This window comes from Lonchura striata, chromosome 3, assembly GCF_050655825.1.
Source record: "Lonchura striata isolate lonStrDom1 chromosome 3, ASM5065582v1, whole genome shotgun sequence".
In the NCBI taxonomy this organism is placed as follows: domain Eukaryota; kingdom Metazoa; phylum Chordata; class Aves; order Passeriformes; family Estrildidae; genus Lonchura; species Lonchura striata.
Window position 1 is genome coordinate 60,684,980 of NC_140705.1, and position 20,631 is coordinate 60,705,610.

General features: G+C 36.8%; 1 protein-coding gene across 2 annotated transcripts in view; it reads left to right on the forward strand.

Annotated features, from left to right (window-relative positions):
• TMEM181 (transmembrane protein 181) overlaps positions 1–20,631 on the forward strand; it is a 41,294-nt gene that overhangs the window by 15,253 nt on the left and 5,410 nt on the right. For both annotated transcript variants that reach the window (XM_021540428.3, XM_077782152.2), the window contains exons 2-15: positions 3,743–3,846; positions 7,818–7,873; positions 9,138–9,228; positions 9,772–9,890; positions 10,951–11,070; positions 13,059–13,139; positions 14,071–14,170; positions 14,892–15,022; positions 15,625–15,716; positions 16,882–16,939; positions 17,591–17,693; positions 17,790–17,841; positions 18,429–18,511; positions 19,594–19,683. In XM_021540428.3, the coding sequence (XP_021396103.1) occupies positions 3,743–3,846; positions 7,818–7,873; positions 9,138–9,228; positions 9,772–9,890; positions 10,951–11,070; positions 13,059–13,139; positions 14,071–14,170; positions 14,892–15,022; positions 15,625–15,716; positions 16,882–16,939; positions 17,591–17,693; positions 17,790–17,841; positions 18,429–18,511; positions 19,594–19,683 (1,280 nt within the window). The remainder of the gene's footprint in view (positions 1–3,742; positions 3,847–7,817; positions 7,874–9,137; positions 9,229–9,771; positions 9,891–10,950; positions 11,071–13,058; positions 13,140–14,070; positions 14,171–14,891; positions 15,023–15,624; positions 15,717–16,881; positions 16,940–17,590; positions 17,694–17,789; positions 17,842–18,428; positions 18,512–19,593; positions 19,684–20,631) is intronic.

Here is a 20,631-nt window from a genome sequence, read left to right on the forward strand (position 1 = left end):
CTTTTTGGGTTTGAGCCTAAAATAGAGATGAGCAGTTGGAGGCAGAGATGTTGAGGCTAGGATTTCAGAAAAGCTGCTGTGCATAAAAGCAAGTTATTTCTGATTTTAATATTGACTCTGCCTACCTACTGCTTAATCTCAGTTTCACCACAGCTTTCCCTTCTTTAAAGTCAGTCTTTAGTGAAAGACTGACTGTTTATTATATAACAGGCTCTGTTTTTCATTATGTTCTTCATTAAGGACTTTGTTGTGCAGTCATGAGTAGTGATTTGAAGATGAGGAATATTCTGAGAAACGTTTTGCTGGCCCTTTTGAGACAAAACTTTACTCCAAAAGCAAGATGTAACCTGTCTTTACATCTCACATATGAATGGCTGCTGAAAGATTGCAGTAGTTATGAGTGTATGTTTCCAAAGTTAACTCTGTCACAGGCTGCAGCACTTTAGTTTTATTGACTGCTATTTGAGACATGCAAGTATGCTACTTCTCTGTTTGTATCTCAGTGTTTTCTCCTCCTTTGCAAGTCAGTTTCAGACATAAGTTAATTATAAACCACTCTGAATTAGGGTAAAGCTGAGTGTAGGTGGTAAAAGCTGCCTGAAAGACCTGCGGACAGTTGGATGTCTAGTCTTGAGCTTTGGACTGCTGTGGTTGGGCTGATTAAATATCTTCCACTTTGCTTGGTAAAGCAAAGCACAGTTCTTTATTTGTTTGAACAGGTGCATCCAGAGTGAGGAATCTTTTTTGATTTTCCCATAAATGTGTTTCCAACATTTCATTCTTTCTTGGGCATTTCAGATGTAAGATGGGGCTGCCAATGGGGCATAACCAACTTGCACTTATGTATATTCACAAACTTTATATAATATAATCTCTTTCCAAAAGGCAGCTGTTAAACAATGAACTCATGGGGAGGTGGTTTTACCTGCTTTGTATGTCAGGTGGTGACAGGTGCAACGAGACACTTAAATCTACATACGGAAGTTCTGCAGTGAGGGGCAATGGAGCGTGCATCACCTGATAGGAATGCTGTAAATTGTGGTTTGCCATCATGAGAAATGCAGTTAAGATTTGGCTGAGTTCTTACATTTGCTGTTAATACAAGTGTCTATGTTGCCTTACTGACCTCTAAAGTACCACATGCAGTCAGTGGCTTAAATGACACTTGAGGAGTACAGGGATGAATGAAAGGAAAACATGAGGTGTGTCCCTCCTCTGTGTCTCCACTCGTGACCGGGTACAGCATCCCTGTTGGTAGGTAGGTGTACACCTACCCATTGCAACTACCAGGTGTTGCACCATCTGGAGAGCAGCTGGAATAAAGAATGAGCCAATGTCTGGAACGTGTTTCTTCAAAAGCTCACAAGCACATCTGCTCTGGCTTATGAGTAAACCAAGGTGCTAATTGCCAGTAACACTCTTGGCTGGGTGAGGAGCTGGTGGCTTTTCTATAGGGAATGTGGAGAGGGAGCTGCTTATCGTGTCCACATCATGCATTTTGAAATGTCTGCAAAAACTTTGAAATTAGGAAAACTATCAAAAGAACCAAGAACATGCACAGCAAGTCAGAAGTATCCTGCATCAGTCTGTAGCTGTCAAGTGGATGCCCAGATGTGAGCTGTTCAGAGAGCACAAGTATATGTTATGCTTTACTGCAAACATGATACCCTTACAGTTGTCAGCTATACTCAACCCATGGACTTCCCTGTGTTACTCTCAGTGTATGTGCTCTGCCATGAAGCATTTGGTATCCACTTGAACTCTTGCACTTAATTTAGGCATGTCCACATTTTATGCACTGTTTTAATATGTCAAAGATTTTCTTGTTATGATAAATACTTTGGTATCTCAAGATTATATCCCATGCTTGGTGTACTCAGGTATACAGGGAATATCAGGTCATCTCGAACTGAAGGAGCCCCTGGAGCTGATGGAAAAATGCACCTTAGTTAGTTGTTTCAGTAGTAGTACAGATTTAATAGCTTTAACATAGTTTAAATGCATTGATATAAGTTTGAGACATTGATATAAGAAAAATACTGCAGTTAAATCCCTGAAAAGTTGTGCAGACAAGTTCTGGTTTGAAATACCTCTATTAAAAGTCAACTTAAAACACTATTTGTCTGTGAGGCTTCTATGTGATGATCCGATATTTCTTATATGGTAATTGCTTGGTCATTTCATGTATGGTTTGCCTTTTTTTGGCTGTACAATCAGCTGTTCTTACCTCTAGACTGATGCAGAGTTTCTGCTGTGTGTAAAGGTGTATTGGCAAGTGTTCTGCAGGTGCTGTGCCTGGAGTCCTGCACATCCAGTTTGTGCAGGCTCGTAACATTTGCAGCTACTTGCTTGCAGTTCTCATTACTTTTTTGGGGTTTTCATCCCTTCCCCACCTCCTTTGTTAATAAATTAAGATTTGGATCTCTCAAACTTTACAGTAAAAAATAATGCAAACTGGTTTTGGTAGTGCTTCATTTGGCAAAAATGCAATGATTCTCAAAGAAAATAGAGGTTGTTATTAATAAATCCTTGTACTGGTTTAAAGTGAATTGTTTGCCTTGCTTTTAATGGCTGCCATCCATGCAGCTCATGGTACCTGGTCCCAGAGTTCAGGCTGGTCTTATGGGAAGGATTTCACCACCTCTTCTGGAATTCTTTGTTAATGTGGTGAACCAGTAAGAACGCCATTCAGCTGGTGAAAAGAAAGAAGTTTTACTCCAAGCTAAAAGGGAGTGCTGTCATTAAAGTCTTAAGATTTCATTTCTCTCCATAATAGTGCTCATACAAATTTATTGAAAAACACCACCACCATCCCATCAGCCCCCCAGTCCTACAGCTTTCCCATATAAACTACAAATTCCTCTGATCATATCTCCTGAAGCAGCAGTAGAAATTCAGGTATGTGGTGGCTCAGGAGATGGTTGCTGTGTTTTGAAACATGGTGGATTTGTCCACCTTCTGTAAGATTAGTTATTTGATCATATTTCCCTTAAGCTAACGGAACTGGAAGTTACCTGTTTTCCAGGGAGTGCAGTTGGTATTTTCAATGCACACCCACAGCCCTTCCCCTCTCTTTTGTCTTTAAGTTAACGATAACCACCAACACATGGTGCAGGAGATGTCATTGCTTATGTGTATTTGTATTTAGGTGTCCAATAGCAAACTTGAGTTCAGGTTTTTATTTCCCAAGCTTTGGTGGAGCTCAGACAAGAGTTCAAAGCCTGAACATGTACATATAGCAGATCTGGAGCTCTGCCCTACTCCTTGTTAGGGATGATCCTGCTAGGTTGAAGTATATTTATAGGGTATAGACAACTCATCAAGGTCCTGTGCAGGTAAATGAGTTGTTAGTGATGTCTGTCCTTTTAGATTAAGCTCTCATTGCAGGATACATGGAGTCTTGGATGTTTAAGTTATTAATGTATGAAATAACACAAACAACCTTTTCTCCCTTTAAGGAATATTTTCTATTGCGCAAGTTTTAGGACTATAGAAAACCCCAGGATAAAAAAGATGGCAAAATTAATACATTTTGGAGCACAGATGTGTGCATACATATGTGTACTTAATAATTCCTGTTGTCTTTGCTCTGTGAAGCAGCATTAATTTATTTTTTCTTAGTATTACATGTTACCTCAGTGTTTGGTTTAATTTTCTTTGTTGAAGAATGAATGGGGTTTATTTTCTGACCCTTTAGAAATATGAGCAACACTAATTCTGTGGTTTCTTTTGCTTCCTGTAGGCTGGCCCCGATGCGATTGTATACACTGTCCAAAAGGCATTTTGTTCTGGTCTTTGTAGTATTCTTTATTTGTTTTGGTCTGACAGTCTTCATAGGAATAGCAGGTAAGGATGTCTTTTTAGAAGATTACAGTTCTCATATACTTTGTCTAAACTTGTTGGTATTTACAGATGTATTTAAATGCTAATAAGCTTACTGCTCCTGAGATGTCTGAAGAAGCATTCCTCTTGACAGGGACAAGGAAGTGTTTCTTCCATCTCACTTTTCGTAGGAGTACTACCTACAAAGACTTGGTATTTGAAACTTCTTTGCAGGGGAGAGATGATAAAATGAAACAAAAGCAGCTTCATTGCAACATAATTTTTCAGCAGACTGCTACATGGTTTTTCTTTGTATTTCTATATGTAAAATGGTAGTGCTAATACTTGATTTCCTGTGACAAAACTGATAACTGTAAAACCTTCTAAATGTTTGGTTGATAGATGCCACATCAATACAAAATATTTTAGAGTAAAAATATGTACTTCACTTGTCAAACATATATGAGCTTAAGTCTCTGGTTTCAGAGATCTTTGTGAAAGTCCTGACATGACCTGGGAGACTAAGCACATGGTGCCTGGGTACTCATCCTGGAGATCAGAGAGACTTGTGGTAGTCTGGTCAACAAAGATGCAGTGTCACTAGGGAGTTGAAAAGCACTGGACCTTTCTTTATTTTATGTCAGAGAGCTTTTCCACGGCTAAAACATACTTGAAAAATAAGTCAGTGTTAAATATACTGATATTCTGCTGTGAGAAGAGCTTTATCAATACAGAAGTCAAGTGACAGGGAGAAGGAAAAGGAGGGACTGGTACTCCTTAAGCAGCCCACCCTCTGTATAAGAATTACTTTAAGTTGTTACCATCTTCCTCTACTTTACGGCTGACTTCCACATCACTCAGCATGTCCAGTGTGATCTTCTGTGCCCCTCTCTGACACATTTTGATCTGTCTGCTGGGTTATCTCTACCTCTGCCCTGTCCTTCACCTCCTTTAGAGTGAGAAGGGCTCCCAGGCTTTGGAGCTATCCAGTCCTGCCTGCCTTGGAAAGAAAGGCGGGTTAATTGGAGGCAGCTGTTTGGGCTTTTTATGCCCATCTGTGCCTTGTAGGCAATAAATTTTTCATAATAGCCTTCAATAATAAAATTTGTCTGTGAAATAAAACCTTCTTTCTGGCTTTTTGATTTATTATAGCAGCTGAAGGTCTAAACAGGCTTCAGTTCATAAAGGTTAACCACTGATATTCCTGTGACTTGCTGAAGGATGCTAAAGGGCATTATTTGGCCACTAAAATAAAATATTGCATCAACACATTTGCAAAAGTGCATTTTATGATAAAGGGGAAAAAATTGAACTATTTAATTTAGTGTAATTGGGCTATTTGGCCTTAAAATTGAACGATATTTTTAGTTGTGTACTTATACTGCCAGGTTGCAAGAAATGAAAGAAAGTTATTTTATGTAAGACCTAGGCAAAAAGCAACGCTCCTGGAAAAGAAAACGGTAGTGTTTTGTTCTTAATTAGTAGCAGAATCTGAGAGGGACCTGTGCTGGTGTATTGTGTCTGCATGCAGAGTAATCTGGTGGTGACTGAAACCTTTGGTTCAGGGGACTTGGCTGCTGTAAGCAGCACTTGGTCATCTGTACCATGCTGTGGTCCCAGGCCTTGCCTGTGATCCCCTTCAGGAACTGTTATGGCTGTGGGATTCTTGTCCTTGTAAGATTGGTTTGCTGGATAGTTTGGCTGACAGTGTTCATTATTATAACTTAAATGTTTTTAAAAGAATGCTGTTTGCCTTGGGAGGAGACCCACTGAACAATTACTGTGATACTCCTCGCAGCTTTTGTTGATAGCTGCTTGCTTCCTGTGAATAGAAGGAGGGGCCCTAACAAGAGAATGCTCCCTCATTAAAGGGTACAGTCTGAGAAAAGGTCACCAAACCCACTAAGTAAAGGAAAGTGTGGGAGATACGTCCGTATTTTCTGTGCTACTTAAATATGCCATTGCCCACACACAACATCTATACCTGCAGTTTGGGAAGCCTGGCAGAACTCTTGATTTTCATCTGAGAAATCAAGACAGTTTGATCAGATATGGATGCTGCTCTTACAGTTCCTGTAACCCAAAACAGACACAGACTTGTTTGGTCTTTCTTTCTCTTTTCACAATGGGTCTGTGTTATATTTGGGATGAGACAAGTTCAAAGAAAATCCAAGGTGCAGAACTCATTTTCTGTAGCTGTGCAGTTCATCAACTCAGGGTAGTTCTTCGCCTTTATCTGTTATTATGTTAAGTGAGCAAGACTAAAAGAAACACAATAACTATTTAAATTAGTCTCCACTTGTTAGTAATGCAGCCACAGCATCATTCTGTTTCAAAAGCTTTTATATATCACTTGCTAGAGAAGAAGCAGTTATAGCACTAGAGCTTCATTATTTGTGTGGTTGCTGTTCTTAAGAACTTTGACTGTGATTTCTCTGTCCCAATATTCGTTCATATCTTCCAATTAAAAACATAAAAACCCTTAAAAAAGGCTAATTCTATTTGTTTTGTCAAGACTTAATTACTGATATATATATGATGACTTACCAACTGTGAATGCCTACTGAAACTCAGTTTTGCTTTTAAAAACAAAAAATGCATTCAAAAATCTGGTTTATATGTACTTGAGAGCTGAAAAGTTCAATGATGTAGAGCTGAGTTTATAGTGGGTGGCTGTTAGTGATGTTGCACTGCAATTCTGATATGAAATTCTGGCTATGATGGCTGAAATTCTTAATTTTTCCTTTTAAGTCTTTAAGATGGTTAATATTGTTACTAGAGTGGTTGTAGGAGCCCAAGCAGTGCTGTATGTTTAGAGCTGTCATGACAGCTAAGCTATCTTGGACAGAGTGATCCCATGCTGCTCATTTATAAATTTCCTTCTTTTCCATTCTTTCTTTGTAGTAACTTTGAAATGTTTGGTCTGTGTGAGTAACTGCTTTTCTTCCATAATTTTTATAATACTGAGTTTGTGATTGAAGGAGCATATTTTGAGGGTTAAAAAATTCCAGATCAATTAAATTGCCAGACCAAATATATACAGGGAGAGACCATTTGGACAGAGGAATCTTCCTGCCCCAAATACAGGTGTTTATGTCTTGCTTATGTCCCTACCTGCTATATATCTTCTCTGTGTGTGTTCATAACCTGCTGTATAGACACAGATCTTTTCCTACTCTTCTCTGTCACTTTTCTGGTTTAGTTCTTTTGTGTTTTATGTACATAAAAACACAAACACAAGTGCATTCCTCTTGTCCTCCTTACCCCGTGCTCCTGCATGCCTAAAGGGAAACTGTCCAGCTGTCTGGGACCACCTTATCAGGGATTAGGCAGAAGATGGGGCTTTTCTCAGAGGTGCAACACAAGCTGGAGCACAAGAAATTCCCATTAGATATTAGGAATTTTTTCTTAGCATAATGGTGATTAAATACTGGAACAGGTTTCCCAGACAGGTTGTGGGAGTCTCTGTCCTTAAAGATGTTAAAAACTTAACTGGACATGGCCCTCAGCAGCCTCATCTAATTAAACAAGGGGATTCTGTAGCTGAGTGCTTTCATGATGACTGCATTCCCATAAAATCCTAGGAGATATATATATATATATATATATATATATATATATATATATATATACACACACAAACACACATATATAGATAAATAGAGATATATATCAATAAAAAACTACTACTAAAATTGTAGTAGATTAGAGTACATTCAGGGCTTTTGATGTGGAGTTCTCCATTTATAACTTACTTTATTTAATAATGTGTAGAAATACCGTGGCAGAGACGCTTAAAGGGTCAAATTTGCAGGTCAGATTTGCAAATTATATTGAAATATCTGAGTGCTTTACCATTTATCTGAAAAGTGGAATACTGTTTACCTGCTTTGCAGGGGGTATTTTGTACAGTCTTTTGAAAACCTGTATTGACATCATCACTTGTATATATACTTCAATATTATTTTCTTTCTTCCTTTGTATATATTGTGTAGGTCCTAATGTAATTGAAACTTCTGTAGCAAGAACTGACTTAAATAATAGCCTAAAGGTAAGAGTTAATAAATATTGTTGGGTTATATTAATGACTTTATTTGATGTTAGTAATGTTACATTTCCCTCTTACATTTCCCTCTTTCCCCCCAGTTATTTTAAATATTTAAACTTTTACTGCAGAATATCAAAGTGGTGCTTTCCAATTTGAGTCTGAACATTCAATATTGTACTACCACTGTGTTACTTCATGAATAGCCCAGCAGCAATTTCTGGTCTCTTACTGTTGTGAGCAGGTCAGGCAGAGGTTTCTAGTATGTTTCTGCACAGAAGTTTCTGATAAAGAAGCACGTGAGTTTTTCCCTGGTGAATTAATGTTGGAGATTCTTGTCGGAGGTTCAGAAATAGAAATTGAGAACATGCATTGAAAAACAATACACTCAGTGGCAACTAATGCTGTCTCTCTTGTGATTTCCCTTTCTATCATCTATAAAGAAATATTTCATGTTAATTGTTCACTATCATGTGACCAAGACATGGGATCTGGCTTCCTAAGAGGAACATTCACATATTCTCAAGTGCTTTCATATTTTGGTTCTCAGTTCTTGCATTTTTGTTTGTCTAGCTCTTCATTGTCAACCTAATATCTAAAGTATTCTTTGTGAAACGGCTAAAAAGGTTTTGTTGTGGGTTTTTTCTTAAAGTGCATTTCCTTTAAATACACTAGGACACTTTATTTTTTTTTACCTACCACTCAACTATATGTTTGGACTGATACAGTACTGTTCTTTTTCAAGGACATCTTGATTTCAAATTAGAGAAGTCTTTCTTCTGTGTAGGTTTTATCTGTTAATGATACCTTTCATTCTTTTGAACTGAATGTGGAATTTTTAGAAAACCAAGTGGAAAACAGGGCTTTTTTGTAATTCTAGTTTAACAAGTTTAAAACTGTGTAGCAGATGAAGGCCCACAAGTCTGACTTTTGGTGTAAAGTGCTAAAAATTATTTCTTATATTTAGGCTAGGTCTCAGGATTTTTCTTCACATTTGAACTTTTCTATTTTATTGCTGCTGCTTTTATAAGGTTTAGGTAGCAACCTTTCCTTGCTTCAGTGCTTTGCAAAATACATGTGCTGTTTAAGCTACTTCTTTGGAACACTTCTGTGTGAGCTGCTTATCACGCTGTCCCACAGAGTAGCACACATAAATCTCTTCTCAAAAACATTGTCACAAATATAATTAACATGCCTTTCATAGTTGTGACTACAGATATGTCATGTAACAGTGTAAAGGCTGGTGCTAACCTTTTGGGGTTTTTTACAGCTGAAGCCATTTAATTTAAGTTCACCACCACTGTCAACTTACAACCAGCAGCTGTGGCTGACCTGTGTGGTTGAGTTGGATCAGCACGATGGTGAGAATCTGACCTAGTTCTCAGGAAATTGCTATAGCAATCTGTCTATTGTATGTTTAATTCCAGCTGTCACACACATGATCCTGTTGCTTTCTGGCTGTGGTTGGTGGGTTTTTCCTCTGATATGCTTTTCTTCCACCTCACCTCCCTCCCTTGGTAAAAACATGGACAGCACTGACTGAATTGTAAGCAACAGCAGTAGGGGACAAGTTGTTTGTTATTTTTGTGAAAACAATAGTATCCAGATAATCCAGATAATCTGTGTATTTCCTTCATTTTGGAGGGAATTACATGTGTAGATTGTAATGATACAGTTTTCCTGTATATATGTGAGAAATAATATGTTTGTAATTGTTAATCTGTCAAGATTCAGTACAGCGCTTGTGACTTACTGTCTATGTATAAAAATACTCCAGTAATGTATAACTGGGTAGTTCTTAGTAGCATTTGGATAGCATATGTATTTTAAATTATTTTGGACCTCTATTTGAGATTTAATTTCTGCATGTAGCAATAGATGAATGGTTTCTGTTTTAATTCCAGTATCCCTCAAGAAGAATGTGACCATGACAGTCAAAGTCCTGGGAGTGGTGAAGGATGGAAGCACACCATACGTTAACAATCAAGTTCACAATCGGACGAGGTTACTCAGTTGTGCACAAGTATGCACTTGCTTAAACAAAGCTCCAATGTAGTGCATTTTCTTTAAATCTGTGTGCATGCTACTTTACATTGCAAATAAGAATGTACCTGTTAGACACGTCTCGGGAAAGACTCTAGAGGACAGTTTTATTTATAATGGCAATGTAGGCAGTAATGCTGACAAGACACATACCTGTCCATCATTTTTCTGTTTACTTCTGTAACTTGTGTCTATAGCCTGTTAAAGACCCCTCTTTCTTGTTAGAGTTGCTCTTTGTCAGTGAAGCAGTGGGTCCTGTTCAAGGTTTAGCAGTACTGAATAAAGGGATGTTGTAGCAGAAGATTTGATATGGGGTTCCGGAGGAGAGAAAAATTCTTCTCCAACACCTTGCAGAATCTGCTTGCAATCAGCTGGCAACTGTGTTTCGAAAAAGCCACATTTTTTGCCAGTGTGAAGAAACATTTGGAGATTCTAATGTAATTTTCACTGAAATTTTTAAGCTTAAAGACATTCAAAACAGCTTCTTCAGATGCAAATCCTTTAGGAAGGACATAGCTGAAGTTTTTTATGATAAGCATATATAGTAAAACAAGTGTTTTCTTTTTATATAGATAAATGCACATATCTATGAAATTTGCAGAAATTAATACAGCTCCATTAGATTTAATTACGCAGCCAAGAGAGCAACATACTTAGCTTTTCTCTTTCCTCCTGTTAACTTTTAAAAATTAGTTATTACATTAGTTAGTTAGCCCCCTCCACTAGCTCAAGCTGAGTTAGTGACAGAGTTATTTGCTTCCATCCTGCTGCTGCAAGCAGTTGCTCTCACTGGCTCACATGAAAAGCTGGCACTGTTTATTGTTCAGCCACTGATCCACCTGACTGACTTTATCAGTTTCTTCTGCTCTCTCTGGTATGTTTCAAGAAAGTTTTGATTAGATTGAATGAGATTGGTGAGATATATAATAAATATCATCAATATTGGACCATTTAGGAACAAATTCTCCAACCTATACTAACAGTGCATATTCTGGAGTAGTTGAAGACTTCTATGTACTATTCTCTGTGTGTGTTCACAGAAATGCAGTGAAATCATTGTTGTTCACCTGGGCTACCTGAACTACACTCAGTACAACATATTTGTTAGCTTTGAAGATCTAAACAAGTTAACCTACACCATCCAGAATATTACTTTCACAGTAAGTATAAAGGTTTCGTCTCGTAAAAGAAGTCCCTTTATTGCTGTCTCTTTAATGCTGTAGAAGTGTGCTTTAACGGTAACAAAAAATATCAGATTTTTGAAGATAAATTAGAAAATGCATCATAATTATTTTTTTTGTCACTACTAATGTCAGAGCTGTTATAGCATTTACTGTTGATAAGGGTCTAGACCAATTTTTTAACTCTAAAAGGAAAAAAAATTTTCTCAGAATTACTGCTGCTGTATTCTGTAATAGATACATTTAGTCTGAATGCTCGGAGATACTTTTTACAATAGGCAAGCTGGATTAGAACATCCAGTTTTCTACATTTGCATATAGAGATGCTGCCTGTATGCAGGATGGTATTTTTTCCGCCTCTCCAGGAGGCTGAAAAGCATGAAATAGAAACTAGGAGACCTGGATCCTGTTTTATATCAAAATTTTCCAGACTTCAAAAAAGGGAGGGCTGGAAAGGTTTAACTAACTCAAAGGAAAATGAAGAGATTTTTTTGGGGTGCACTGTGCTTATGAGGAAGAGTTGTTTTTTTTTTTTTTTAACCAACACAAGCAGGTTACTAAAATAATTCACTCAATTGTCCACTCAAATGATCTCCAGTCCAATATTCTCCAGGAATAACTATCTCAGTTAATAGTGCTAAAGATTACTTACAAAACACTTATATCATGTGTATTGACTCCAGAAAGAAATTTAGAAACATTTGCATTAGGAGAAAAAGGAACTAAACCGAGTTTATAATACAGGTTACTCTGGTTATTTACCTGTATATATCATTCAGTGTGTCAGAGAAGGTAGCAACCAAAAATCTAACAGTAAATGAAAAATATTTTTAATATAACAAATTAACTTTCTAAATACTAATATTTTTAGTACTCCAGTGCATAAAGCATACAATTAAAAATAAGTTCTAAGGGGAAAATAACCTTAGGGTCACAAATCCTTTATTTAGTTCCAGTATTCAAACAGAGCAAAGTATTTATAATTGTGCCATTTTTTTTCTTACTTTACAGGCTGCCTTTAAAAAGGCAGACCTGTCTGCAATCCCAAAAAACTCCAACCCAAATTTTCCTGCAGCAACTAAAATTGTCACATTTATTTCATAATTACAATTGTTTACAGTGATCTCAGTTGAAATCAATGGATTGCCTTTTGTGTAATAGGTTTCTCTACATATAATTTTCATTCTACATTTACAGTCTAAAAAGACGAGACAGAGGTTGACAGATTTAATACATTGAAAGGTAAAGCTTGTTCAGATGAGCAGAGCATGCATATATTGTGCCAGGGAGCTTACATTTCAAAAATGGCTTCAAGAGGATGCCAGGTATGAGATAAATTGTCAACAGAGCAGAGTTTATGTAAAGTGACATGTTATAATTAATATTTATGCCTTCTAATAATTAGAGTAGAAGAAGAAGGCTTTCTCCCTTAACCTATGTAAAGATTCTTGTGTTTCTGGTAAGCTACTTATCCTTCCTTTACATGGATTTCTCTTTTCTAACTTCTGAGACGAGTAAGCTTCAACAAAATAGACTCTTACGGGAAGTACTTCTGTACCTCTCTGACTTCTTTATAATCAATTTATGCATCTGACCTTGGTAGTGCAGAACAACACACTGGATTTACTCATTTATTGGCATTCAAACTTTTATTGAAAGTGCAGTTGAGATCAATGAAGGCTATCCTATTTGTCCTGAGAGTACTTTAGCATATGACAGTAGTATGTTAGAAGTGGCAGGATAAAAGAGAAGCAAGGCTACTAGGCTGCTTTTCCTATCTTTTTATCATATAGTCCTGTAATTGTAGATTTGTCTTTATTTTTCCATGGTGACACAGTGGAATTTGGTTAAACCTTTGAATTTTGAAAACCCACAGAACTTTTCAGTATCTGCAGTAAAGTGCTAATTATTTATGTCATAGATAGTTTGTCAAAATACTACTCATTGGGCTCTTCTGTTTTTTGTAGTGGAAGACCTATAATCCAACCTTTTCACAAGTGGAAATATGGTTCCGATTTGTCTTTGTAGTTCTTACTTTTATGGTCACGGTAAGATTTTTTTGCAGCTTTTCTGGAGTTTTATTATGTAGGCAGCTGATAACATGCTCTGTAATGCTGCGTTTAGGAATTTAACCCCAGGCAGCAAAGTTGACATGTCACTGAATGGGTGTAAAAATGTTTCTGAAATACTTACCTAGTTGCTGCTTTTATGTTTTAACAAGTGGTATTGAAGGGACATTAAGAAAATAAGATAAATGGGAAAACTTGTTTTTCTAAACTCTGGGTTTGGATTAAACAGAAAAAAAATTGCTTAGACAAAGAAAATTGTGATGAGATGCTAAAGAAGAGTATTGTTTTGCAGTGGAGTTAGGCTCAGGAATAGGATGGCCAGAGTGTGGGTTGTTTGACCTTGATCTAACATTAAAGTTATTGCTGCCTTGCATGTGAGGATGGGCCAGATGACCTCCAGAGGTCCCTTACAACCTAAATTATGCTATGATTTAGATGATGTCTCCTTTCTAATCTGTCTTGGCTCCTGGAAGTGTTTGTAAAAAAAAAACAAACCTAAAATTCTGAATTTTCAGAGTAGAGATACCAAAGTACTGCATGATTCTGTGGCATTTTTCTTGCAGATGATGTTGCTCAGATAATTGTAAATATAAAATTCAATCTGCTTTTTAAAAAATTGAATTCAAGTGGATGTTGTTGATAGTGTGTGACCAATAATGAGGCAACATCTTTTTTTTCACGTTGTTGATTTTTCAGGTACAGGCTGGTTTACTTCTCATTTTGCTTGAGAAAATAGGTAATTTGCATTGGGGCCAGTGAGCAAACTTGAAATAGAAAAAGGAGACCTGGCTCCCATTTACAGTGTTCTCAGTGGCAAAGGCCTTTGCAGTGTGCTGTGCTCTTTCTTAGCTCTGGTTAAGCCATTGAAGGCTGTATTCCTTCCTTACAAATTGTTGCTGTTGTTTTGTAGTGTCTGTTTGCACATTCCCTGCGGAAATTCTCCATGAGAGACTGGGGTATTGAGCAGAAATGGATGTCCATCCTACTTCCTCTCTTGCTACTTTACAATGGTACTTATATCCTTGAATTTTTAGAAATAGAATTTTTTCCTGCTTCTATTTTTTAAAATAGAAGCAGAAAAAAAAAAAAAAGACCAAGAAGACAAAATGGAATTTTTTCTTGAACTTATGAGCAGTTCTTTATAAATCTTCAGAAAACTAAATATTAAAAAAAACCAACCCATCCCAAGTGTAGCAAATTCAAGGGCATAATGAGTGGGTGGATTTTGTTCTTCTCAGTCACATGGATGTCAGCTATTTGTTTAAAGCTCTGATTGGAATAGGTGCCTGCCATACTTAACCTTTCCATTTCTGTTTGTCTGCTGTCGTCTTCATTTTTCAGATATTCACACTTTAGTTAAAAATGGAAGTTAATTTTAGTCCAGTAAAACACAGCAAATTCTAGCACTTCCTAGCAGTACCAAAATAGTATTTGCATCTTAGACATTATATGATAATTTTTTAGGTTGTCACCATTAACAGTGGTTTAGTAGAAAGTCTAATAAAATCTGAAATCTTCTAGAAATTATGTCAACCATTCAAGATTATTTCTACAGCAGAGTGGATTGCTGCTGGAGGCACCATTTTCTTTGTTAATTTCTTTAAAATAAAACAAGCTTCAGTTTAATTTACTGGTGTAATTTGAAAAAAATCTAGTATTTTTTTTGTTCTGCTGAAGATAGATTCTGCTTTACTTTTCATACTGAAAGGGTTTTTTCTCTCTTTGTTACAGATCCATTTTTCCCCCTTTCTTTTCTGGTGAACAGCTGGTTTCCTGGAATGCTGGATGATCTATTCCAGTCACTGTTTCTGTGTGCACTGTTGTTGTTCTGGCTTTGTGTCTACCATGGTATAAGAGTACAGGTAAAAGAGGCAACAGTATCTTCTACTTACTGAGGAGACAGAACTTGTTTTGTTTAGTTCTCTCAAAAGGTGACAAAAATGAAATCAAATTCTTACAAAATAGACTGTTATTTTATTGATAAAGTACAATGTAATATATGAAGCCTTGGAGTTAGAAGGATTTATAGTGAAGTAGATTGAGTCAACCAAGCCTAAGTTAAGTAGATGGAACAGTCATCAGAATTATGATGCCATTATGCTTCATTCTTCCTTGAAGGTTTTTGATATTGTATGTGGTAGTTGATTGGTTTTTTAAACTACTTTCAAATACTGCATAAGAGAAGTAGGAATTCTGGAGCCTATACCTGTATTTGCATTATCAGTGAAATATGTTGGACTTTATAAACAGGATGCTCCAACTCTACTTTATCTCATTAACACAAATAATTATACAATATAATGTCTTCTCTAGTCAGTTGTGCAGGATAAAAATGTGAAAGATAAGTCTCTTAATCCAGTTCATGTTGAGTGAAACAAAGATGATATTTATTTTATTCTGTCAAGAATTAATAAAATCTCAAGAATGGGTTCACTCTTTCACCACACTATTGTTTTCTTAACAGGGGGAAAGGAAGTGCTTAACTTTCTATCTGCCCAAATTCTTTATTGTTGGACTGTTGTGGCTGGCCTCTGTTACACTGGGAATATGGCAAACGTAAGTAATTTAAAATGTATTGCACATGTATGAGCTGAGTGTTCCAGAATGAGAAGACTGGGTGTACTTGTAGCACTGATAAGAAGCAATAAACACCTGAGTCTCAGTGCAAACTATCATCTCAAGTGCCTTCAATCCTGACCCCAACAGAGGTAGAAAAAGCAAGGAGAGAACCCACACCTAGTGGTACCTATTTCTTAATGCTCAGATTGTGATACAGGAATGGAGTTCAAATTCTTACATCTTTCTGTTCTGCAAATTGTGACTGATTTGAAAATGGTTCTCCATGGAGAACCTAGTAGTAAATACTTTCATAAATCTGAGTGCGATCTAGAAATGACCACTTTGTCAGTTATGTCTATGTTATGGCTCCCTGCAAGAATCACTCTAGTGCTATGGCTCAATTAGCATTTAGTAGCTGAAGCAACAGTTTCTCTGTAGCTAATTATGGACATAGTTTGACCAGACTTTCTTGACTATTAAACCTGCACAACTAGTACTGACATGGCTTAGTCAAGCTATGCTGTCTTTACTCAGAATTTTTCTTCTGCTTGGTTTAGTGGTTCTCCATTCTTTCCAATTTGTTGTGTTAACATAAAGGTGTCACTCTTCCCCACCCAGAAAACTTCATCCATTTTAGTACACTTGTAGTTTCCATACTGTTTTAGTCTCAATTATTTGCCTCTTGTTTTATGTCAGAAGGAAGATACCTTCTCCTTGCCCTTTTACATTATTGAAAGCAGTGCAGTTGCAGGAAGTACTCGTGCTATTAATAAAATTGCTATGAGGGAAGGCCTCATGCCACAATTTTCTAAGGATAAAATGTAGATTCTGAAACATGAAGACTTGTAGGAATCCTGAAGGCTTGTAGGAATTTACATAATACACATTTTCTAAAAAATAATTGGGATCATAAAAATTATTATCCTAATTTACATCCTCCATATTTCTTCAAATTTAGTTTGTTATATATAGTAAATTGTCATGACTTCATTGGAATTAATAGCATTGCGCTAACTTGCACAGCGAAATCCTTTTGTTATAAACTCTACATAGTAACCTTACACCTTTTCTTTGTGAGTGGTTTCTTGGTCAGCTTGTCTTTTTAACTTTGTCTGGAAATGTGCATTTTTAATACCACTTTTTCATTTTGAATCTGTTCTAGTGTGAATGAAGTACACGACCCTACATATCAATACAGGGTTGATACAGGTAATTTCCAGGTAAGTCAGAAATTACCTCTTGCTGTCCAATTGTCAGGTACAGTTAGGCAATGTAAGGAAATACAGGGCCTGTTCTTTTATAAAAATGTTAAAACAAAGTTCAGAAAACAGAAAATGCTGGTCAGGCAGTCTTATTCTGACTGGAGTACTTTTGGTTTTGCTTTAGATCATTCATAGACCATATTGATATCTGTCCCCTTGAGAAAAGTAAATTGTCTTGCAAATATGGAGACTAGCTACCACAAGTTTGTTGGGATTGAAAGAAAAAACCTTTAGTCTGTTATTCAGTTTTGTACATCTTAACTCCTGCCAAGGTCCCCTACCCTAGTAAATTTCAGACTTTCTTGTTGTAAAGCAAGAATTGATGTGCATGGGTCCTTGTATTGTTCTTGGGAGCTGTGTTTTTAGAAAATTACTGATATTCAGCCAACTCTGAAAACAGTTAACAAAATCCTGGTTTCTATTAAGCATCCTTTCTTTACATTTCTCAAAAACCTCCCTGAATGTATCACCATCCTTGTTTCATGAGCCTACTTTCCCTGCATAACTGGACCTTTCTATGTTGTACTTTTGGGAATTATTTCTGTTGACAGAAGAAGGAATAGATGAAATCTTATTAAATAATAAAACCTAACTTCCCATTCCTTATAGGGAATGAAAATCTTCTTCCTTGTGGTGGCAACCACATATATTCTCTACCTTTTGTTCCTGATAGTGAGGGCATGCTCAGAACTTCGAAACATGCCTTATGTTGGTAAGCAGTACTTCTTTTGATTCTTCCCAAACAAGCTTGCTTCTCCTAGATGTAGGTGTAAATTCACTGATAAAAACTTCTCTCATTCTTTTTCAGATCTCAGGTTAAAATTCTTGACTGCATTAACCTTTGTAGTGCTTGTCATTAGGTAAGGCTTTTCAAAGTACATTTGTCAGTACTCTAGCTTTTCTAACCTTTCTTTCAGGGCTTTGAATACATTTTGTTGTAATAAATTAGTAAATGAAACTGAAGAATACCTTTTAATATTGTGATGGCAAGCATTTCTTAATATTTTAACTCTTCTTGAGTCTTTTTGAGCTAACTTTGTATTATTCTGATTACCATGCTAGTGCTGGATGTAGAAGTTAATTTGGCAGAATTCTTCAGGAGTTTTGTAGGCTTCACTTAGTCAAAGCAGAAGTTTAATGTTGATTTCTTACATTACTGTTAATATCTGTTTTCCCTACACCAAGCTGTTATTTCAAAAAGCTGTTGACTATTGGATTGTCTGTAGTGGATGAAATCTGAGGATTTCTGCTTTTCTCAGCTGACTGCTAACTTTTAATCACAAAAGAATCATTCTTAATTTAGAACTAGCAAAGCAAATGTATCTTAAAATAAACGGTCAGCATGTTAGCATAATTATTCTCTCATATACTCTTCTATCAACCTACTATTTCGATTTTGCAGCCTAAGGACACAGTACACTTATATACTTTATTTTTTTCCCCACAGCATTGTTATACTCTACCTACGCTTTGGAGCACAAGTTCTACAGGACAACTTTGTTGCTGAGCTCTCAACTCATTATCAGAATTATATCCTTGTACTGTGATACTGCTCAAGTAGGAATGTTAATCTGTTTTCAGGCAGAATGTGCTTTAAAATGATGTACCTAAGACTGAGACCTTTGACTTCTAGGTGGACTCTTGAAGTTGAGTCTGTTTTGTTTGCTATTTCCTATCAGCATTTTGCAATGGTTCTTCATAAAATTATGATCTAGACAGTCTCAGTCTACTGTGTCCACATCACATGCATCACAACTGCTTGTGATACTCTCCAAGAGGAATGAAGTCTCAGATATGCATGCTTTATGCATATTTAACTAATTTTAATGAGATGTTATGGCAAATTTGGCTGTATGTGCTGCCTCAGTTGTTTGCTTTCTACTTACCAGTTATCATGGGGCATACTAAAATATGAGAAATTAATAATTTTGATGTTAGTGAAAATGCATTTGTGTATTGGTCCAAGTCTACATGTGATACAGGTCACAGTAGAGAATTTGAGTGGCTTGGGAGAGACTATTTCTGATGTTTGTTGCCAGCAGCATTCTGACTTGAATTCCTGTCCTGAGCCATGAGATCCTTGCTCTGTGTGACTGCAGCTGCTCTGGTTGCTGATTAGCTTAGGTATGAGTTGGGAGGTAGGAGAAAACAATATATAAAACCTTTAGTATTCACCTAAAACAATGGCAAGAAACCATCTTCAGAGTTCTATCCACATGTAGTTCTTTGTCCTTCTTTCTTCCTCACTGTGCCGAGGAACTTTTTTAAAAATAAACCAAGCCAAACCCACCTGAACACCCGACTTATTCTGCTTTTTTTTAGCATTCAAGGCAGCAGAACTATTTGACTGACCATACACTCCACTGCTCAAGAGCAGAGGATTACCTCAGCAAATGTTACTTGTGTTAAAGCTTTGTTTTCAGTGGGAGTTTTACCTTGAAATAGGTTGAGTACATTAGTTGTCATTGAATTTAAAACATGTAGTTTTGTTTAGCCATTCACGCTCACAAACTTGAGTAAGGTAAACATTCTTTCCATTGAAACAGCCTGTGTATGGGTTGGAAGTTAATACGTATGGAACTATATTGAGCAATGTCCTTAACACTTATTACCAGCAGAATTCTTATCATTTTATGGGTTATTGAACTTCTATCTCTACACATTAGCCTTCGTGTATTCCCCCTCGAAGAATGCACTGTATGGTAAGTGTGAGCCATTGTCTGGAAAACGTGGATGACAAGAACTGTCATATTAGCAGATGCTGTGCAATGTCTTTGTATTCTGGTTGTCTCATTACTGTTCCAGTTCACTTTGAGTTAACATGAGCAGAAGCTGCACTCGCTGCTCCTGTGAAAATTAGTATTGGAAATTTGAAGGAACACATTAAATGTAATCAGCTGACTAGCTGGGCTTGAATTCTTGTGCACTTAGATCAAGTTTACAGTCAGCATGATATTTGCATGTAATGCACCAACTTTTGAAATTACTCAGACAGCCCTTAAGGATCAACTTCACTTCATTTGTACTTCGTTCTAACAAAAGTTAATACATCAGCATGCTGGCAAACTGGACTCTGAAATCCAAATGCTGTTGGAAAAGTATGAGTGAAATTGGTCTCTAATATGGGAGAAATTTTGGAGAACTTGCTATGGGGAGGGCTGCACTGGGCCCATGTAAGGGGAGACAAAGGATTGAGTCAGTGGCAATTCTGGTTTTGCACTGTGATGTAAAGGATACAGTCTGACTTACATGATGATTATAAAGCATTTCCCTCACTAAAAGATACAGATCATTAAAATAAATATTTTTACTGATTATATTCTCTGCTTTAAGCATTCTGTTCAAGGTACAGAACCATAGAAGAGCCCAGGTTGGAAGAGACCTGGCAAGATGATGTGGCCCAACCTTTCATGGGAAAGGAGGCCTAGATGAGATGATCTAGCAACCTGTCCAATTGTATCTTGTATGCTGAAAGTGTGCAGGGGAAAGGCACTAAATAGTGGAGCTTGTCCTTCCTCTAATTTAGAGCTGAGATGGACAAAACTATTCCAGAAAGTTGCTATTTTTCCATCCAGAATGGAAAAAGAACTGGCTGGATGCAGATAAAGTTGGAAGCCTTCTGCTGGGTTGCAGAAATATTTGTTTGTAGA